Raw genomic sequence first — 22917 nt, forward strand, 5'->3', positions numbered from 1 at the left:
ACGAGCCAGTGTGAGAACAGTCAGAAGTAAAGGAGCGGAGAGGCAGGGAAGCTCTCGTACAAATGTGTTACGTGATCGAGGTTGTGTGTCTCATATGAATAATTGACCACTGTGTGGAATAGGAGCTGGGATTTGATGGGTACACTTTGTCATTCTCTAGTCCTTCCTGAGCTAGAACTAAATACTGGTCTCTTGCTCCTTGTAAATGACGTTTACTATGTTAAATAACTCACTTTGGAGGTTAAACAATGTGCAGTAACAAATAATCTTTTAAGGTTCAGAAAAGCAGCAGCTGGACATTTACAAGACAAAATGTTTCACCAGTACTTGCTGCTGTTTCCACACTAAGCGTTCTTTTAATCACAGACATGTAAAATAACCCTTAAAATACCATAATGTGGGGAAAAATAGAAGAGCTTCATTCTTCAACAAAAGAAAGGCTTCCAGAGTGAACTTTGGCAGTAGTTTGATTGATTTCCTTCCATTTCTCTTGTGATCCACCTGTCCATTCTCTTCTATCTCCAGTATCGATTGTGCTGGTATTTTGAAGCTGCGCAATTCAGACATAGAGCTCCGGAAAGGAGAGACGGATATTGGAAGAAAGAATACCAGAGTGCGCCTTGTGTTCCGTGTTCACATCCCACAGCCCAGTGGAAAAGTCTTATCTCTGCAAACTGCTTCCATACCTGTTGAATGCTGTAAGATTGCTCTTTTATACACTTCTTTTATACGCATGGTTTCTGCATGTGTCGGTAGTAGTGTCATTCTGACAATATTTATTGCTAGAATTATATATAGCAATTGTGTGAAAAGCACTGTGTGTAAAGAGCTCAAGTACCAAAATTAATGTATTCTTAAGTAAAGATGGTACTTCCCAAGTGGCAGCTTGGAGGTTTAGAGGAAAAACAAGGGTTTGGGCTTTACCTCAGTGCAGTCACACAGCAACTTCAATAGTACTTGTGTATGAGCAGAGGCAGCTGATATATCTCAGTGAAAATATTAATTCTAAAACTGATGCCATTTCATTGACAATTCTGTGCCTTGACTTTCCCTATACAGTATTATCTAGTGAACAGCTGAACTTCTAGAGAGTTGATTTGTTAAATATTGGCACTAAGGAATCAAGGCATGACCTTAATCTGAATTTCCCCTAAAATCCATTTTGTCTAGAAACTACTAAAGTAATTTTTAATCCAGTACTCCTAAACTAAAAATTGAATTAGCTGTAACAGTAGAGACTGTTGGCATAGATGTCTTCTTGGTGTTTCTTTTCTGTAATTATGTAATTATTCAAAATAATTTTAAAAACAAAGATAAATCATACACAAATATGATTTGTGTATGTAAACAGATGGTCATTTTAGTTTCATCCCAGATTCTTCAAGTTAGAATCATAAAATGAATGTCATTATGATTAAAATTGTGAATTATAATTATTCCCTTAATATTTCTAAAGCTCAGCGATCTGCACAAGAACTTCCTCAGATTGAGAAGTACAGCATCAACAGCTGCTCAGTAAATGGAGGCCATGAAATGGTGGTGACAGGATCCAATTTTCTTCCAGAATCCAAAATTATATTTTTTGAAAAAGGACAAGGTAAATACTGTCTTGCTGGGTTTTCTTCGGACCAAGCTCAGTACCTGAGCTTGATTTTAACAAATAAGCACGTTTTAAAAAAGAAAACAAAAAGTCCTGAGTAGTAATTGGAAAGTTCACTGGGGCACTGATCTATATGCTGTTTGGCAATTATTAATGAAGTAGTACTTCTGATTCAGGAAGACAGTCAGAGGGTAACTAACTTGTATGTATTTGAAAGATGCTGTTGACAGATATATTTGCTCCTTCTTATTAGAAAAAAGTGAAAAAGTGAAAATGGGATCTAATTTAACTGTATTATTTGGCATCGATGCCGTGTTACATCTGATTTAATCAGTGCATAGGAACTGACTCCTTAACGAATGAAACAAATGCTAGTTGAAAACCAATAAAATCTGAACAGCTTAAATTATCATTTTGGTGGCTTAAGTGTCTGATATGAACTTTCAGGAAAACAGTAGCAAAAGAAATTATTAAAAATAAAAATTTGCAAACCGAGTCTAATTCTTCTACATCTTATTATTTCCTTACGTATGTAAATAAGAGTGGTGTTGCTTTTATTAGCAAATACAGTATGTTATGTAATCATGTGTTTTGCCACACAAGCTGAACACCTTTGGAAGAAGCAGAGGTGCTGCTGTGGTTCCCTGGTTACCTGTGAGAACGCCCAGTGGCAGAGGAGTGCTGGGTCCGGGGTGTGTTTCTGCCAGGTCCGGGCACAGGGAGGCTGCTCTCGGCGCTGGAGCCGCGGGGTCTGCGCCTTCAGGGCACCGTGACCCTGGGCTGGGCAGGGAGCGGTGGCCTGGGTTATCTATCTCTCGCTGCTGACTCAGCCTCCAGGTCATCAGCAGTTTGTTTGAATAAGCACAAGCAGCAGCAGCAGTTTAACCACCCTGCAGAAACACGAGGGGAGAATCCTGCGCACGGAGCGCTCAGAGCCTCCCCTGCAGCTCGGTCTGCCTGCGTGGGATGAGCGCTGGGGTGCAGAGTCCTGCACAGCAGGCAACAGCGGTGGCTGGAGTGCTGAAACTCCTGCAGCATCTCTGTACTTTGTTTGCAGTGTGTGTCTGTCAATTTAACAGCCTCTTATGACTGAGAATAAATCCAGTTTCATATGAAGTATTTAAATATTTTTAAGATGAATTATTAAAGTGTTAAGAAAATGCTTTTTCCATGAATTATTTGTAAATTTCTCTCAACAGATGGACGACCTCAGTGGGAGGTAGAAGGGAAAATAATTAGGGAAAAGTGTCAAGGGGTGAGAAACAATTTTTCTTACTTTAGAAAGTGTTTTGTTTCTTTTTAAATGTGAAAATAGACATTTTCATTGTTGTTCTGAAATTTAAACTTCATTTATTAAAGTAAGTAGATCACTGGCTAATTCAGACACACAATGGGAGACTTCTAAATTGTCTTAACACTATAAAGTAGCCATTAAGAGGATGCTTTGAAGGAGCTGGAAATAGCATGCTTGTTGTGAAAGCAATGAAAAAACAACTCGAAAATTAAAAAGTAGAAACTTAAGATAATTTTGCTAATGTGACAAATTACTTCCAGTGCATTAAATTTTTTTTAAAAGCTGAATGATCCAAAATGCAATTCTTTAACTGTTAGAAGGTTTTTTTGGCAGATAAACAAAGCATCCTTTAGATGATATGTCTATTTACTAAAGCATTATCTTCAGAGCACTTGTGTTTAAAAGAAGATAAAATTGTCCAAATAAAAGTTTGCTTATAGTACTGTTTTATTATGTAATGTGCATAAACTTGAAGTTTGCCAGTTTCAAAATATTAGGGTGCTTCAGTTTTACCATAAGTGTTTCAGATTTTCTGTAATTGTTTCATTTGTATTTAATGTGTAAAATTTTTTATTTCAACTTTCCTATAGGCAAACATCATACTTGAAGTTCCTCCATACCATAACAAAACCATCACAGCTGCAGTTCAAGTGCAGTTTTATCTCTGCAATGGCAAGAGGAAAAAAAGCCAGTCTCAACGTTTTACTTACACACCAGGTATCAAATGAAAAATACAAAAGTGGTATTTCATTTTTTTAAAGTGGACATACAAAAATACTCCAGGCAGTCTTGTTCCCTTGACAGGTACATAGGATTAGCTTTGAACTGTTTGTAAAACAGTTACTAAAGCTTGTCTAATTGAAAAGCTGAAATATAGAGTAATAAGCTCCAGTACTGTGACTATAGCCAGTTATTGCTCCATTATACTTTCTACACAATAATTTTTGCATTCTACTTTTCTTTGAGAATGATGAGAATCTCAGAGGCTGCTCTTTAAATAACACTGTGATGACACAGCAGATAGTCAGATCATAGAAGAACAGATTTATGCATTTTTTTCCACTCTCAAATGTTAAAAAAGAAAAAAAAAACAGGTTTAGATACAAGGAAGGTCAAATTATTTTTTCCCCCACTCTGGACACATTGCAGCTTACTGAGACAAATCAGCTTGTTAACTTAGCCAGAAGTAAAACCAGGACATGTTAAGTGCAGGTGTAGTAAAACAGGCTGTTCCCTCCCACTTGGTGTCAGGAAGAGCTTACACCAGACGTGCAGTGCCTGCTCCTTTCCTGTCCCTTGCTTTATTTCAGAGCCATGTGCCTGTGTGGAGCAGTCAGAATTCCCAAGGTGCCAGTGATGGTGGGGACCCTTTGGTGCTACTTGGAGCACTTGAAGTGAGATATCTGAAGGAGTTTTTAAAGTCGAATATGGATATCAATATAAACTTCTTAAAACTTCTGTATATGCAGACAAAGCCAACTTCCATTAGTTAACACAATTTAAAATAAGCTGTGCTCACTTGTTGTGCTCTAAAATTATCTACTTTTTAAATTTAGGCAGTGTTACTGAGGTGTGTGGTATGCCAAGTACACATTAACTGTGTTATCAAATTTCTGTGGTATTTGTCAACTGTTTTCAAGAATATCAGCTCCTAAGATAGTTACATGTCTATATTTTTGTTTGAAATATCTCTATTTAAATTATTTAAATGGTGGAATGAAATAATGAGAGTTACTACTTAAGCAAGCTGAATTGTAGCTGCAGCTGTTACTACACAAGCACTTAAAACACTCATTATGTATTACAGTTCATTTGACTGTAATATTTAGTTAACTGTGTTTTATAAAGTAGTAAATGAACATTTAAGTGTTAACATTTTTCTTCCAGTACTTAAAGATCAGTATCTTACCATGAGCCTACCAGTAGTTTAAAAAAAATAAATCTGTAACTGAAAAGTGTGTCAGTTTGTAACTCTTATAAGAACAGTTGTTGCCATCACTGAAATTGGGGGATGTGCTTAAAGAGCTGCTGTAATTAAAACAGTACACTTCTCAAACTAGGGTGTGTTGCCGAAGTTCAGCTGTCCTTGTGATCAGAGGCTAAGGAAAGCCTGAAGCCTGCTAAAAATTTCCTTCACCATTTCCTCGTACGTGATACTGAACTCACATCTGCCTATTTTCAGTGTAGCCCAGCAGCAGCTCCCCCACCTCAGGTGATGAGAGCATCCTTTAGATGAACTGGGCTTTCTCTGGCTGGGTTGCAAATGTCTTTAAGAACATATATTGCATAGGAAGGTGTGCTGGGAGATACTTGCCCTTGAATACCTGCAGGGAGAATTGCAGGGTTGATGTAGCAGGCATAGAAACGAAGAAGGGAAGCAACGACACTAACGGTGCTGTTGTGGTTGTTAAACAGCAGTTGGTGTGTGTTTGTCACAGGGTACGTATGGGCTGGCATTGTAAAACTATTTTACTTTTTTTAGTTATAATGAAGCAAGAGCACAGAGATGAGGTGGATTTGTCTGCTGTTCCATCCTTGGCCCTGCCTCATGCAGGCAGTGTCCAGGGCCTGCACTCGATGCGACCCCAGCTGCCTTCACCAGAGCAAGGGCACCCTCATGACAATTTGCTGTCTACGTCACCCAGGAGCCTCGTGTGTCCCGTTCAGCCACCCTACACGGCCATGGTGACCTCGGCAGTGCCACACCTGCCACATATGCAGGGTAGAAACCTCAGTCCAAGTGAAGAGTGTCACGTTTTGCCTCCTGCCGTGGTTCAGTCTTTTCAGGTAACATCAGCACCTCCCGTGAGGCCTTCTTACCAGCCTATGCAGTCTAATGATGTGTACAATGGACAGCCTGGTCTTCCTATGAGCTCTGCCTCCAGCCAAGGATTTGATGCGATTACATTTCCACAAGACACGGCTGTACCTCATTTGATAAATCTCAGCTGCCAAGCTCTACCACCAATGCAGTTCCATTCTTCAAATCCAGGTTCTGTGTCAGCCTCAAGTCCGGCAGGACATGCTCTGGCACACGCAGCTCATTCGGGACAGTCGTCTGCTCACCTGCCATCGATGGGATACCACTGCCCGGGGGCTGGGCAGGGCTCCATCCCCTCTGCAATGAGCCGCTCCCTCGGCCAGGCTTCTCCCCAGCTGCAGCAGGTCCCGTACCACTCTCCAAACCCAGCGTCCGCTTCTTCCCCGTCCCCGACTGCTTCCCACCCGCTGGGCCACTCGCCGCTGTCCGGCCCCTCCTCCCCCCAGCTCCAGCCTCTGCCTTACCAGTCTCCGAGCTCAGGACCTGCCCCGTCGCCGCCGCCCGGGAGCCGCTCAGGGCAGCACTCGCCGCAGGCCGCCAGCCCCGCACTGGGAGCCCTGGGCACGGTGTCACCCCTGGGATCCCACCCCGTGTGTGACTCATCTCCCTTTGCACCCGAGGGGACAGCTGTTCACATCAAACCAGAGCCTGAAGACCGGGAATTGAATTTTCAAACCATAGGACTACAAGACATCACACTAGATGATGGTAAGTGGATATAATATTGCAATACTGGGGTTACAATGGGCATTAAGCTACAAAGTGGGTGTGGGAGGGTTGTTTGGTTTAGAACACACTGCTCTTCACAGAAGGAAACTCATATCATCAGAATGGAGTCATATTTTTGTGTCCAAAGCAACAACTTGTCTAAAACAAATTATATCGGCTGTTAATTTCTAGTTCTACAATTCAAGCATTTTAGTCTGATTTGCCCACAGATTTTGGTATTGTCATAAAACCAGGCTTGAGGATCAACTCCTACGCATTGATACCTTGTATTCAAGAAAGTAATTTGAAGTAGTTTCTGATTGTCTCATTGATACGTTTCAGCAAGAATCATAAGTTGCACAGATGTAGTTTGGAGTCTTGTTTCTTGGAGTTGTCCCAGTTTTGAAGGGCAGGCTGGTGTTTTGATAATGTATCACATGCATTTTGGCACTGTCTTGGTCTCCTCACAGACATTCTGTAGATACCTCTCATAATTCAGCACCTCTGCTCACAGTGGCTGTTTGCTTTTTCCACTCTGGCTACCTTTTTGAGAAGTTCACTTGTTTAACACAAACAGAGCAAGGACATTATAATGCTAAATGCCAGATTATAAAGGACTGTATTGTAAATATTTGGACTTCTTTTTTATTTGGTTATTCATTAAATAGTTATTTATATTTTTCCAACCAAGTGAAAAAAGAAAAATATCAGATCCTAAACATCAGACTGTTTGAGGTGTAGATGCAAAGCAATTTAAAGAACATGTCATGCTAATAAAGGCTAGAAGAACAGAAGGCCTGGCCTTAAAAGTTGTGTAAAATATGTTTGGTTTTGATGAAGGGAATTATGCCAGTGTCTCTTTTCTAAAGTCACCTTAAATGTTATGATTTGGCGTTTTTGACCATCCCTGGTAATTAATTGCATCAGTAGTAGAATAAAGACTTAGGCTATCTGTTAAGTGTCAGTCCCAGCTCCTTGCATAAATGGAGCTTTGCTATTGTTACCTCCAAACAGTAGTAATAAAATTTAGTAAGAAATGCTTTTAAAGACATGGCATAGTAGAAGGAAAATGAGAGAAACCAATCTAGTTGAGCTTTCAGTTCAATTGCCACCTTAATTAAACAAAGCTCTCTTTTTAGAAACACTGTTTATCAATCAACTTAAGTTTATTTAGAAAGGAAGGAAGAGACTGATTCTGTCAAGGACTTGTTGAGGGGAGAAAAGCAAGGCGTTTCATAACATGCATGCAGCAAAAAAATAGTGTTTTATACTTCTGTACAGAAGAGTGAGAAAGAAATCTAATGTTTCAAGTGTCAGGTTAGAACCTACCTTTTCCTCATCCTTCTTCTCTTCACACCCACAAAAAAAAGATGTAGAAACAAATCAACTATAGCTAAATACTGTAGCTAGACTCTTCACAAACTAAGCGAAGTGTCTTGCAGTTTTGTTTGTAGTTGTTCAGAAATTAAAATGGATGCACAGTAAAAAGAAAGTTGTTTTTTTTTTTTCTACGTCACAGATATTTGTTGCTTTTCGATACTATTTCCTTTGCTTAGCACTGAAAGTACTAAAAGCCTTGTTCCCCTGCTGACAAAGCCATGGAATCACAGAAGCTGTCGGAGCCCCACTGAAAGCGTAGCCACTTGCTGATGGTTTAGAGTGCAATGAACATGGGAGTCAAATGGCCACAGCTTAATTAACTTCTGTTTTTAAACAATTGTTGTAGAAAGCTAAAGAAGTTCTGATAACTGCTGATTAAACATACTTCATATATGGAAAATAGAACATGGATTTCAAAGCTGAACTTGCCCTTGGCAGCAGCACTGGGATTGTGAGCAGATCCCTGCCTTTCCCTTCCATGCTGCTGCCGTGCGATGATTTCCTGAGGGTTGGGTTTGGGGCTTGTTTGCATTTCCAATCTGCAAATACAAATCAGATGTTGAGCGTGAAACCTGCTGTTCCATAAGTCTGGAAGGGCACAGCGACAAGAAGCAAAGCTGCTCAGTTCTTTCAATGTCAGTGAATACTTCCTCTGCTTAATCAGCTTTAAGGAAAAAAAAGCATGTTTAGACAAGAAGACTTTTTTCAGTAATTTATCTAACATAATATCCTGGTTTAAAAAATAATTCTAAAATTTCTTTTTCATGTATAATTGAATTTTAGTTTCTGTACAAATAGAGCCAGGCACAAATAGCAAATAGGCTATTCTACAATAATGTTATAACAATTAAAGAAAAAAGTCCAAACATAATTACATACATAAAATGAGTGTTGATACAATATGTTCTCCCAACTAATACATCAAACCTGAAAGCTGTACTTAGAAAATGGGTTTATGAGGGTTACCTCAAAAAGGTATTTTAGAGGTAAGTAATTAAGGCAAATAAATTGCCTTAATTATTTAGGCAAATAAATATCTCAAAATACAACACAAAAGCAAAGCCAATCAAAAATTTTTTAAATCATATCTGGATTACCGGCCTTAAATATTTAAATCAATAGTCTTAAAATAAACAAAAAGCTCTGTAAGCATAAATTATCTTCTTTCTTTTAAGTAATGTTGTACAGTGTTTAAATATGAAAATAGTATCTATTTCTTTACCAAGAAAATATTTCAGAAAATATTTTACAAAATTTCAATGTAGAAGTTTTGCCCCATGACAAAGTTAATCCCAGAATTATGGTGTAGCTTGACAGAATCTGATTTAAAATTCTTAAAAACTAAATCTCAACCAAAAGAAACCCCACAAAACTGGGAAACCCTCACCCACCTCCAGATGTGGCAGTGTAGGTAATAGTTGCATAAATTCATTTAAGTAAGACCCCTGGAAGTGACTCTTAGTGCCTCTTCAGCCAACATTCAGGTGTTTTCTTAAAAACACACCAAAACCCCTTCCAAATCACTACATAATACAGAACTACAGAGCTGCCACATCCGTCAGTGCTCAAGCCAAGAGCATCAGGATTAGTCTTGACCCAGCATCTCCTGGAAAGTGTAACACATTTGCAGCATCCCTGCAAAGTTCAAGGTGTTAGCCAGTGACAAGGTGGAGAATCTTTTTTAAATGTTGTTGTATTCCTGTGCCCTTTACCTGGGCTGTGAATGGAAAGGCACATCCTGCCCATGTGTCTGCACAAAGGACGCTTCTTTCCTTTTTCCCCCCATATTGAACTTTGACTCTTCATTGTCTTGTTTTTCAGGAGCTCCTGGTTGATATCCTTAAGACTTTTCTAATCTCCACCTTGAATTTCATTTTTTTCCCCCTCTTCTCATCCTTGCACCCTACAGGAACACCTTCTAATTTCACTTGAAACCAGGGATCAAAATGCATGAGGTCATATAGATGCAAAATTCAAATTGCATTATAAAAAACATTTGAAACATAACACAATTTCAAAATAGTATTGTATGCACTACTTTAAAAGTATTCTGAAAAAGTTCTCTTTTCTGCTTAAGATTTGCTGGAACTGAGTACAAGCAGCTTCATGCAGTTTTATTTGTCCCCTCTAGTTTTTTATCCCCCGGTGTGCTGGACCTTTTTTCCCTTAGTATCTTTCAGCAAGTCAGCCCTCTGGCCAACACCTCAGGCTAACATTTCCCTGGACAGACAGTGGAATGTTTAGGGCTGCAAATAGATGTAAACAAGGCAGCTGAAGTGACAGGAAACAGGCAGCTGGTCATTTCTGGCCTTTCCTGCATCCATCATCCATACTGGGCTCTGCTGCACACCCATCTAGTAAAGTTTCTTCCTCATTTGAAAGAAAAGCTAGACTCAGACTCAGTCTGGTTATATGGTGAGGCCTGATTAATTTCTACCCCCTCTGTTTTTAGAAGGTGCTCCTAATGTAGTGGTTTACCTATTCCCACTGTCAAGTTTTAGGTTTAAAATTGTTCCAATACTATTGATCTCAAATTTAATCTTTTGTGGTTTGCAGCTTAGGAGGGAGTTTGCCTTGGATTTAATGGTTTTCTACAGTGATGAGATTTCTAACATGTACACCTGTATTGAACCATTTCTAAGGTATTGTTATGCTGTATTCAGCAAATCAGGATGACCTTCTACTAATCCTCTTACATCTTGTTACTCATTTCATCTCCATTACATAAAGCTGGAGATTAGAAAATACAGTATGTGCATTTACTATAAATCATAACTAGAAATCCCCTAAGTACTTTGTGTATATAAGGCAATAAGGCTGCTTTGGAATAAGGAATAATATGGAATAAGACACATTCCATGTAGAGCTCTAAGCCGTTAGCATTCATTCATTTTATTAGTTCTGTGATAACTCTCTAGCTGATAAATTCTCTTGCTGAGAAGTTGAGATTATTCTGATTTTGGCTAGAAGACTTGTACATCTTTGCAGGCAGCTTTTTTTATCATAGCTTCAGCTTAATTTCTGAAGAATCAAAGTGGTGAGTAATAAGAAAATATTGGAGAAGGACTGCAGTTTGTATTTCTGTCTATATTTAAAACTTACTCATTTATAGATCAGTGTTAATTAAGGCAGAGTCCTGCCACTGGAGAGCTGCAGAAGCACAGAAAGTACTGAATGCTGGAGTCTGGTGGAGTGTAGAGGAGAGCAGCTCAAACTTGAGATGTACATCTCAAATCCAAGGTGATTTTATTGTCTCCTGAGTACAGAGCAAAGTGTTGCACCTTGCAGTGTGCCCAGCAAGGCCAAGGACTCTAACCTACACTGTGCCTGGAACTCTCAGAGCAATCCTGCACTGAAAGGCATTCTGAAAACTATACCAGTATAAACTGTTTAAAGTTGTGTTCAAACTCTTCTCTTAGCATTCTGACTATTAAATCTGTATTGTCAAGCAGTATGAGACAGCAGTAAAAAGCAGTCCTGCAGTGAGATGTTGAAGTGATAAGGCAGAACCTGAAAGGTATTGAAGGAGAATGGAAATCTACTTCGAGAAATGTGTGCTTTGAACAAGATAAAGATCCAGACTGAGCAATAGTTTAAAAGCTGAAGGGTGGAGCAGCAAGCAAAAATGAAATGTTTTGCATCAGGGGTTGTCAGCAGTTAAAGGGTGCTTTGACCATATCTGCTAGGGGATTCACTCACTGTGTCCATAAAATCTGTGTCAGCAAGGCATCCATTGAGAAGAACAGTTACAGATTTCTAATGTGTAAAAATGTCAGCTAAATCCTCAGGTGTCCATGGCCAGCTCTCCCAGTGAAAGCCACAGAACCTAACTCAACTGGCTCACCAACTCAAAAAGATTCTGGTTCAATAATTAGTAGAGGTTGGAGACTTAACTTCCATCAGTGCAGGTGGCACTTCTGCCCCGAAGTGTGGCTGCTGGCAATTGCAGCAGAACTGGAAAGAGCTCAGTTCACCTTGTGACCCTGGAAAAAATCCACACAGACCCTTCAGCACCACTTTCCATTGCACAGCCTTCTAGAGCCAAGGCTTTTACTGAATTCTGTGTCAGTTCTTTTCTTGTGTGAGAGGCTGCAATGAGTTGGTTTCAGCAGGATACAGAACTGCAGAGTGTGGCAGCATAGCCAAGCCATGAGCTGGCTATTTGTTACTGTGGCAGGTAGTTGCAGCCCTGGTGCTGTGATTCTGCAGGCTCATTTAGTTTTCTGTACAGCTATAAACATAATGTGCACAGGAAAACTATACTCCAACATTCCGTACAGTTAATTTTAAAAAAAATAGTACTGCCTAGTGAAGTTGACATTGAACATGAAATTACTAAAAGCAAGCCTGGCCTGTGGCTTGCAATGTTCATGTAGGTCTGTGGGAGTTTGCCACAGCAGTCGTGGCCTGACGTGTGGGTGGTTTGGTCTCAGAGGAGCATGATCAGCTGGCTGCTCCAGCACAGACAACTGGGGGTTAATTAGAGCCTGGCAGCTTCTTCTGTTTTGTTAGGGAAAGTTGACACTCGCTGGTCATGTGGAGTCAAAACCAGGCTAAATATACTGCACTAAGCAATGTGACGTATTTGCAGGGATTCTTCAAATAAATTCAGCTGGTAGAGTTCTGTCTGGAGCTGACAGAAGAAGGTGTATGTCCCAGGAAATGTGTGCTGCAGTCTGTCCATAGTTTTCCTTGAGGTTTCCTGATCCTTGTTACCTCTGTCAGGAGAGCAATTCACTCACCTGTCCTCTAAAACAAACAATTTGTATCAAACTTCTTTTTGCAAAGTCCGCTCTGTGCTACTCACTTAAGCAGCACTGCAGACGATCATGCATTCTAGAATATTTTGGGAGATGTACTTTTCTAAAACCAGTACATCTTCTAGGTTATGTCCCACAGCCCACACATCCTGCTGCAGTTCAGCAGCAGTAAAGGATATACACAGGCTAAACTTTTAATCAGATAGTGCTACAAAAACAGGAAGTTAATTAACTCCTGTAGGAGGAGATCCTGAAAACTAAATGGGATGACTTCAGGAGCTCTGAAGGCTCTCTGCCTGTATCCATAGCAGAACTCTAATTTTAAGTTGACTTCCCGCTTTGACCCAGACCAGGTACTGATAATTGAGGGTTTAAAGCTTTTCTTAACCTGGCTTTACTTAAAGACTGGACAGCGAGGTTGTTCAAAAAAATATGAATTTTTGATCAGTTAAACAGATCTACTGGGTGTCATTTTTCTCGATTTTTGTTTCAATGTCCTAGTTTTCATTTTGGCTTTACATGATTTCATTACAGAATGTATTTTAGTAGTGCTTAAGGTATTAAAAAGCTTTCTCAAATGTTTAGGATATCACAAAGTATAAAGGTATTTTCAATGTATATTTTTCTTGTACCTCAAGTTGTGTCTAATGTGTGTGTGTAGAACAAAATCTTTATGCTGTATCACACAGTAGCAAAGGCTGTTGCTTTGTGTCCCAAACAAGAAGCAGTGTGTGCCTGAGGACAGTGCATGCTCTGTTCCAGAAGGGGCTGGCTGGAGATGTGTGTGCTGTGCATGGCACAATTCGTCAGGGATTGATAAAAGCAAACACTCACCACTGTCAGCAGCTTTGGTAATGCACGCAAGAACCTCAGGATCTTGCTAAGTATGAAACTAATTAGAAAAATTGCTCAGAAACATATTTCCTTGCCAGGACATATAATCCTTACTGTATAAGCTGTGCTGTCTTTATGGTGCAGAGGCTGTTGCTTCGTGAGCTAATGAACTCCACTGTTCTCTCTGGAGGCTTTTTCTCAGTGTTTGTTGTCTGCTCTTTTGAAAGCTTCACCTTTCTAAAGAGGGCTGTTGGAGCAGTTAATTTGTTTCATCACGAGACAGTTTCCTGCTCATCTCCCTGGATTCATTAGATCTTTATTTAAGTATCACTTTCTTGCTGTTTCTACCATAATTGATGGGGGGAAATTATCTTTTCTTATCGCCTATTATTTGAGAAGAATTTGTCCTTAATTTACTCCTTTCCTTCACAATGGCAGTGGACATTTTCATTGAAACCCAGATAATGCTTTCCACTTCCCATTTAAACACATGTAACTTTACACTTTGAACAATTAAGCGTGAGAAGTCACCCAAAGAGGTAATTTGAGCTGCTTGAATTTCAGAAGGAAGTAAGGGTAGATTCCTTTGTTCTCCCGGGAGTCATCCCTAAGCAGGGCTTAGAAACCATGCTGGCAAAACAAGCGTGTGCCTCTATCCAGAAGGCAGAAATTAGCCAGGGTCCAGAGTAATTTTGTTAATTGTGTTAAAGCCTAGTTGACTAAACTTGCAACACTGTCTTGGGCAGGAAAATAAAAAAACAAATCCAACCCCGTTGTAAACTCTGCACAGCCACTAATCACAGCTGAATAAACGCAGACTTGTTGGTTAAAATAATGAATACACTATTTGACATTGATTTTTCCTCTAGGAAAAGCTCCATGCAGTGCAGCTCTGCACTACCTGCAGGGTTTCTCACGTGGCCCAGGTCTGAGGGAGCCACCTGTGCCATGCTAACACTTGGTGTTCTGCCCCTGGAGCTGTGGTGGGCTGACTGCAGAGCCGAGCGTGGGCAGGGTGTGCAGGGGGACACAGAGGGGAGCCAGGGCTGGGAGCTGCGACAGCTCCCTGTGCTCGCGGGAGAGGGAAAACGGCACCAAAGGTTTTGTTTACTAGGACTCTTTTGCCTACTCTGGAGTTGCTGTCAAGGGCCCCAAGTACTTCTAATTTCACCACAGTAAGTAAAGCAAATTGAAAACACTGGAGGAGGAATGTTCTAAACACAAATACTAAAATCAGATTTAATTAGTATGTATTCATGATGATGCACCTAGGCAGACATCCAAAAAATTAACCTTTATGGCTCTGTCTGCTAAATGAAAAGTAACTATACAAGTAAATATACAAGTTAAGTGATACTGTTTTTAATAGGCACTCTGATAACTTATAAATAGTTACTTATGTCACATACGCAGTGTTTGTGAATGAAACGGGGTATTTAAATTTAGTGCTATTAAAAGAAAAATGAAAATCACTTCCTGGTTGAGTGAACTGTAACTTCTTGGTTTAGTCCAGTCAGTAGTTATGTCTGTCTTCTTCTCTGACACAGACAGTTTTATCTCTGACCTGGAATACCAGCCATCAGGTTCAACAGAGAAATGGACTCAACATTCAGCACTCATGTCCAACTCCTATGTGGAAAATCTAGAGGGTGAGTCTGCTTACTGAAATGCTTCAATGTTTGAAATTGGAGCACAAAGGAAAGGGGAAAGTGTTTTAAGAGTTTTAAGAGCTGCAAATAAAAAGCACTGTGTACTACTGAAGTATTGCTATAACTGGACACCTGTGTATTCTGAAATACTTGGAAATTCAGCATTTGTGAACCAGGTGTGCACTCATTCAGTAAAAACCTCCACTCAAAGTATGCAGAGTTGCCACAGAACTTCCTGAGTGCTGTAGGATCTAGTAAAACAGCAGATGAGGATATGAGAATCTTAAGCCAAATATGGGCAAGGTAGAAGAGTGGCCAGATCAGTTAACTGGGAAATTTGGAATGTTTCTCTTTTTCATAAAGATGAAACAATGTCGATTTAAATAGATAGAACACAGTGGCATGCACCACCAGTCATAGGAATACAGGTTCATGACAAGATTTAGAGTCCAATGTGCAGTATGATTGGGTAAGAATATCTGGATTTATTATTTCAGCTTCTTTATTTCACATATAAGCAAGATAATTATGCACTATGACTCTTCTAAATACTAACAATATTAGAAATTGTTGCATGGTATATTGGTCTTGTTTGTGTTCAGACTTCAGTGGTTTTCACTTTATTACAAACATCCTTAATATGCCAAAGAACTATAATGTCCTTTTTTTTTCAATAGATATACAAATACAAATACATTATAAACACTTATAACACGCTCTTTCTCCATAGATTTTTAAAGGTTAATAGCTGTAAGTGTACAGTTGATTTGGTAAAATAACCAAGCTCTTCATAAAACTTTCACACAATTATTGTGTAGACTAATCCTAAGTTTGTTTGTGAAACTGAAATAAATCACAGTGGTCTTTTGCCAGCTTTCAAGAAACTTAATTCTGCTTTCCTTACGTATCAAATTGTTGTTAGTAAGGTAAGTAGCTCCTGTTTGGGATGGCAAAGCCAGGGAAAGGCTGTACACCAAGCTGACATTCCTATGTCTTGAAGCAGCAAATCAATTAGTAAAACTCAAGTTACAACTTAGATTATTTCAGTGTTCTACACTATATCCTATGCAATTCAGAATCTGGTAGGTTCAGAATAATTGTTGAAGAGCAGAAGTTGTTGAAAAATGGAAATTCAGGCTAATAATAAAATAACCCTCAAATACCAGTATCCCCAACTGAAAAATAACGCATAGGGTGGCAAATGCCAAATTTAGGCCTGTGAAATATATGCTGACAGGTCCTTTTAAAAAGGGCACACAAACAGAAACCCAGACACAGAGAGAAACACATTTACACACAAGTGTTAGCATTTGACAAATGCAATTGAGAAACATGGCATTTTTAAAAATTTAAATAATGGGTATTTTATACTACATAATGTAGTGTGGTATTAATACAAGAGATAGGATCACAGGAGGAAAGTAGGATGGTTTTGTACCTTGAAGAATGCTCAGTGTCAAATCAGACAAGTTAACTATATCCACTGCCAGTACAGAATTCTTCCAGAGCCAACTTTCAGGCTTAAATTAGGAAGAGCACAGCTTCTAAATTCTACTGCTGAAGAGGAGAGCGACTGTGACTGTAGTGTGCTGCAGGAGATCAGAGCATCTACAAAGGCAGGAAATAACTAATGGAATACTTGAGTCATCCTTTGTAGAAGGGGTAAATGAGATGACTGCTTCAGGGAGTACCAAATCATGAGGAGAACCCACATGAGGAAATATCTTTTATTTGGTTGAAAGGAGTGTATAAAAACTTTTTGAAAAAATTAATTCATGTTTTGGAGCAGTTTCAGTATCACAGACTGTGACAAACTTGAAAAGAAAAAAAATGGGTAGTTAGAGAAAAAGTGGAAATTAGAATAAAGGAAAGAATAAAACCTGCACTCATCAATACAGTGTTAACTATTCTCATTTAAAATTGTCTTGAATTTAAAATGGACAGTTCTATGAAAACTTGTTCAGTAGTGTTAAAAGTAGTCTTGAAAGGGTGAATAAATGCTAGGAATGTCTAGGGAACAGCAGAGAATAAGAAAATGCTACTCTTTAGGTCTGTTTTGTGGCCACATTTTGTCCCTGATGCCACAAAGGAATTAGATGAATGCCTGTTGTTTGATCTGCTAGAAGAACTCTGCAGCCAGAAAAAGGAATGAGGAGCAAATGCCAAATTTAATAAAATGAGTGGAGGGCACAGAAAAGGTAATGGAAGATAATTCCTGGAGAAGAAACCAGTAAAGTGACCACCAAGTAATCCTGGGTTAAGTTCAGCACAGCTAAAAAGCATTGCTACTGCTATAGGGAGTTAAGCTTTGGAATCTGCTGTCACAGAATGTTGCAGTTGACAGAATTTTGCATATACCTTAAAATACCACAGGGAGAAAAAATCCAGTTTGGACCATTTGGTGCAAAAGACACTGTCTCTAACTCAGGAACTCCCTGGGAAAAACACATTTTGGAGGTTGATGGAACACCCTGGGGAGGCATTGTTGTATTTTACACGTCTCTGCTCTTTCCCATTGCAGCCTAGTGGTCTGTAATTTGAACTGGTTTGCCTGAAGTTCTCCATGGAGGTTTTCAGGCAGTATTTTTGACTTAGAAAAACCTAAAATGCTTGACAACTGCCAATGAAGAGATTTGCTTGTCCTGTAGAAAGTAGATTAGTGGCTTCCAGCAAGGAAAAATATTTGCATTATTCCCTGAAAGGACTGTTGGTTCAGGAATTTCCTTTTCTTATATTCTTATATAAAATATATATGCTTAGATATTTTTCTGGTTTCCTTTGTGCTCTGGTACAAAATATTTGTCTTTCAGCACAATGAGAGGGGGATTAGATACAGAGCAATTCAGAAGCATGTTAGTTTCTGCTTTGCATTTGATTAAAGAAGGTAATGCCTTTACTTTTGATACTAGAACTTCAAACTTAAAAATGCCTTAAGAGAACTTGTTATTCTAAATTCATTGTTGGGGGGGGTTAATTTATCCAAAACAATCAGGAATTTATTTTTAGAAGCACCAGCTTTCATGATGATGTCATGCTTCATAACACAAATCAGACAAGTTTGTTCTGTTGTAATCAGCGAACATGGATCACTTTCCGTAGGTGGGAATTTCACCAGAGGGGTTGGTCAGTGTTGGGGCAGCTGATAGGATCAACACCCATAGGTCTGGGTGTCACTCACTGCACATATGGCTGAGCTGTTCAACCTAACTTTAGGTCTTAAAACCCTGGATTACAAATTGCAAAGTTTGAAGAGCTCATCCTGAGCAGTCTGGCTGTCAGGCTGTGGCTTTGTCAGCTGTCCAGTGCAAGCCTTCAGTGACCAGAGGCAAAGCCCTTGCTCGGCCTCAGGGGCAGGGGAGGCCTTGGTGCTGCAGCTGCTTCCACTTGTGCAGTGAGCAGGGACTGCAAACAGGCAAACAGAGCACAATGGGAAATGAAAACCATGGGAAGAACCCAGTAAAACAAATCTCTTATTTTAAAGCTTATTTTACAGCAGATCCAAAAGTCAGAGCTACCTCTACTCTGTTCTACCCATACTGATGTTAGGATGCCGCTTCATATTTTTCAATTCTTAATTTTGTAGGCTGGAGCCTCTATCTGACATTTGTTGCTTTTTCAATGCAGTGTGTTGCTCCTTTTTCAATGCAGCACAGAGAGGGAAAAGCTTTGCAATGCAATATGGCAGTATCACCAGTATTGACCAAGCCAGTCAGCTCTGTCTGTAGCAGATTTTCTCCGCACCAACTTAACTTCTGTTCTGCACAATCTATTTTTAACTATTAGTATAAATTTGCTAGCCAGCTTACATTCTAGATAAATGTTAAGGGAGGAAAAGGTGAAAATCTTGCATATAAAGTAACAGCTGAAATTCTGAAATCTGGGAAAACTGCCAGAGAGGTCAATTACATAGACAGAAAAGTTGTTAAAATCATTTCCATTTCACAGCCCAATATTTAAAAAAAATTATTTTAAAAACCCACTGTATCACATTTTGATCCGTGCCATATCTGACAAGTTTTCAAAGTGCAGTTATTGGTGTTGTATGGAGGAATATGCCACATGTGTGCACAGTGTACTGTTTGCACCCCTCTCTTTTTGTCTGCTGCAGTCATTATTTCAGGATTAATGACCTGGACTGTTAGCCCAGAAAACGCTTTGTAACATTCTTGATGTCATCCACTCAGTTGACTTTGATCATCCACAATGATTTTAGGTATCAGTAGGTACCAAATGATTACTAAATATTAGCAAGGGCTCTGTAATGATTTAGTGTGTAAGACATTTCTGGTTCCTCCTGACTTGAGGAGTGGGTAGAGGTCTGGGCTATGGGATCAACACCTGGCACCACACGTACCAAACAGGAAGGGATTTAACTGGAGGGGGCAGTGGACTGAAAAGTCAAGGTCTACTTGCACAACTGTTCATCCAAAGTTTAATGGAATTGGCTCTCTCCAAAGAGGCAGCAAAAGTATGAACTACAAAACACATGAACCTGGCAGGCAGAGCACAGGGAACATGAAAATTGTCCTGGAGATCTGTATTGCTGAATCCCAAACAAGCTCGGCAGCCATCCCCTGTAAACTTATGCTGAAGAAAGGAAATGGTATCAAGACAAGGAGGCTTAACAAAGCCATGCATGCTGCTTCCCCAGTGTCTAGTTGCTAATGGGATAACTCTTTAAGGTTAAGCAAAAGGAGTATGAAAGCTTTCTAGCTGTATTTTGAGGACAGAGTAGCCCCTGCAGTCAAAACTAGGAGAGGTGGGGTAAAGTGGTTTCTTAAAAGTAATTTTCTTCAGTTTGTAAAGCATCAGCAGTAGAGCCTGAGCTTGTCCTTTCTCAGAATTGTTGAAATTTGTTCCTCTCCCGGTTTGTCACCTGAAGAACTTGAGTTTTGCTAGACAATATTGTAAAAAACCTATATTTATGTGCATGAATTAAATTTTCAGTTTTAATCACAGACTACTACATGTTGTGTGCTTGCCCCTCATTGGAAGAAGGTGACATGTCATACATTCAAATACTGACCTGTAGATTTCTCTTTCAGCCTTTGATACAAAAAGGAAAATGTTGTATGATTTTGTCTTCAGCCTTGTACATTTTTATGCAGGATTTTATCTCCTCTTACTGATTACATGATTTACATTTTAAACTGCTTTAATTTATACCATTCCCCATCAGAAAGACAAGTTCTTATAATGCTGGTATTATATGAATACTATATGTGCCATGAAAGATTAGAGACTGATCTGAGCTGCTGCCTTCTGCAAGTTCTGCTTTCTGTGCCTTTATTTTTACCCTCATCTGAATAATGGAAAGTCTTCTGGAGTCTGCAGGCTCCCCCCACTCCATTTGTTGGGTACAGAGTTTGAGACAGCTGAAATGGACTGAAATTCCTGGAAAGTATAGAATAGGAAGATGTATTAGGTGAGAGGCCAAAGTCTCTGAAAAAACACCTTGTCCAGACACAGCAGGAAAAGCATTTTGGCCTTTTCTTGAGGCCTACAAGGTGCTCTGGCAGAACACATACTTACTTTGAAAAAAGCACACTTGAGTACTGGTTGGTTTTATGAATTAGCAATTCTTACAAAGTCACTGGAACAAGTAAGATTTCTGCACTAGAATACACTGTTGGAATGAAGACATGGTCCTACATTTGTCTAAGAAATGGTAGATGTCTCTAATGGAAATTAATGTAAACCAGATAAATCTGTATTCACCACATGGTTAAAAGTATTGCAAAAAAACCCACTGAGCCACTAAATACAAAAGTATTACAAAAAAACCCACTGAGCTTCTTATAAACAGCTCAGTGATTATTTAGAACAAAGCAACACAAACTAACCTGTAGCTTTAATATTCTACATAATGATTTCTGCAGAAGCTTGGCAAATAAAACCCCATGTGACCAGGTATTGTCCTCAGTGTAATGTGTTTTAAGGAGAATGCAGTGCCAATGGCTACGTGCTGTTCAGTTAAACACCTCTGCCTGTGGGAACTACAAAACAGTGCAGGACAGACCAGTTTGTGCTAATGGTGCTAGTACAGATACAGATCAGCCATCAAAACTTAAGGGAAGTAACTAATAATTTCAAAATACTGGACTTAAAAATGTTATTTTTAATGCTTTTATTTATTGTAGCACTCATGAAAGTTTTAGCAGTACTGAACAGCTGGGCCACTTGATTTGCACAAAGCTACTGTTCAGTAGATAAGAGCTGTTGGAGGTCCTTAGAGCAAGCTAATGAATCCCCTGACAGAAGCTGGTGGAGCACAGTTCTTATGAATAATCATCTATAAATTAATCTATAAAAAATAAAAATTTGTGGGGTTTTTTAGCAGATGTTTACTTATGCAATGTGTTGGCCTAATAAAGATGCTTGGGAAAGTGCCCTACCTGCAGTCACACAATTTCCAGTGTCGTAGTACAGTTAAGTTCACTGAATGACAGGTTTTTTTGAAGCCAGATAAATTGCAAATCTTGTAATGCTTGAGGGAATTGGCTTTTCCATAGTGTGTGTGACCTGTTAGAACCTTTGGGCTCAGTACCATGTGTGTAACAAGCTGTCCTTGCACTCCTGAGGAGAAAACCATTGCAGCAATGGAGTCATGGATCCTCCATCACACACAGGGCTGTGACAGGAGGTGGTTTCAATGCTTTCCCAAGCAGCTTTAAAGAATACAGACAGAACCTCTTTTCAGAGTTGGATTTTCTATGTTACATGGACTTCAGCATATTCACAATATTAATATATTTTCTTTCAGAATCACTTAGGATCGTGCTGCCACAAAGGGCTGTCAGTGCTCAAGCTGTTCAGTGCTATAAACACAAAGAGCAATTTACACCACCTGTAGATTGATTTTGTTATGCTTCTACCAGACAGGAATGGTTGGTAGGAAACTAAATCCTGCTACAGAAAATTAAGGAAGCATTAAGAAAGGTGGTGAAGTGCATCAACACTGTTCTGTGAAGTTACCCAATGGAGAACAAAGTAGCAAAAGCCTGAGTTCCAAATCTGTTAAAATGTTCAACAGAAGCAGCTTATTAGCAGAACAAAATGTTCTAAACATAAGAAGGGTCTTTAGTCAACAAAAAGATCCATTAAATACCTGTTTATAGAAGGTCCGAGCAAACTTATGCCAATGATAAAGGAAAAACCTCTCTAATTCAGCCTATTCAAAGTTTTGCTGGGCAAGAGATACTATAACCTACTGCCCACTCAGTAATGGGAATAAACAGGACTCATTGCTTCTGTGAAATAGTAATTTAGAGCTTGGTTATAGTCCAATATTTTTCTGAAATTTGTCATTATTATTTAATGTGATGTTTTTCATGTCCATGTAGAATGTTATTCAGTTTTCTTTGATAACATTACCTAGCTCCATTTTTGTAAAATAGACATTTCTATCACTACTTTTAGCCTTTAAAATTATAATTTTATCATCTTTCAGCCTCAGTTGCCCTTCAGTCAATTATATAGGATTTAGAGTAAGACTCCAAGATTGTCAATTCTTAATAACTTAGGTTAACTTTGTCACATTCGTGGAGGTGTCTGTCATTTTTAAATAGTACAAGTTGATTAAACTTTGCTGAAGTTGACACACATGGATACATAAACTGGCCTGCATATTAGACCATCCTAAACCTTCACTGTAAAGAAATTGACAGATAATATTTAGTTATTGTGGTTTCAGAAATGCAAGTATTCAGAAAACTGGCCCAATTAATAGGTATATAGTGCTTAAAATTAATATTTTATTAACCTGAATCGAAGTTCTGAGGAAGTTCTGTAATTGGTCTGAAAGAGCCAGGAGTTGTTAGAGTTACTTGTGCTTGTCACACTCTTGAACAGAAGGAGTTCTGTGGGAAATA

General features: G+C 39.2%; 1 protein-coding gene across 3 annotated transcripts in view; it reads left to right on the forward strand.

Annotated features, from left to right (window-relative positions):
- NFATC3 (nuclear factor of activated T cells 3) overlaps positions 1-22917 on the forward strand; it is a 64673-nt gene that overhangs the window by 37990 nt on the left and 3766 nt on the right. For 2 of the 3 annotated variants that reach the window (XM_086847254.1, XM_086847256.1), the window contains 6 exons: positions 526-698; positions 1457-1597; positions 2800-2855; positions 3485-3611; positions 5377-6423; positions 14945-15046. In XM_086847254.1, the coding sequence (XP_086703380.1) occupies positions 526-698; positions 1457-1597; positions 2800-2855; positions 3485-3611; positions 5377-6423; positions 14945-15046 (1646 nt within the window). The remainder of the gene's footprint in view (positions 1-525; positions 699-1456; positions 1598-2799; positions 2856-3484; positions 3612-5376; positions 6424-14944; positions 15047-22917) is intronic. The other variant, XM_086847255.1, reaches the window with a different exon arrangement.

The sequence above is a fragment of the Cyanistes caeruleus genome, chromosome 12 (genome assembly GCF_971803275.1).
Source record: "Cyanistes caeruleus chromosome 12, bCyaCae1.hap1.1, whole genome shotgun sequence".
Taxonomy (NCBI): Eukaryota; Metazoa; Chordata; class Aves; order Passeriformes; family Paridae; genus Cyanistes; species Cyanistes caeruleus.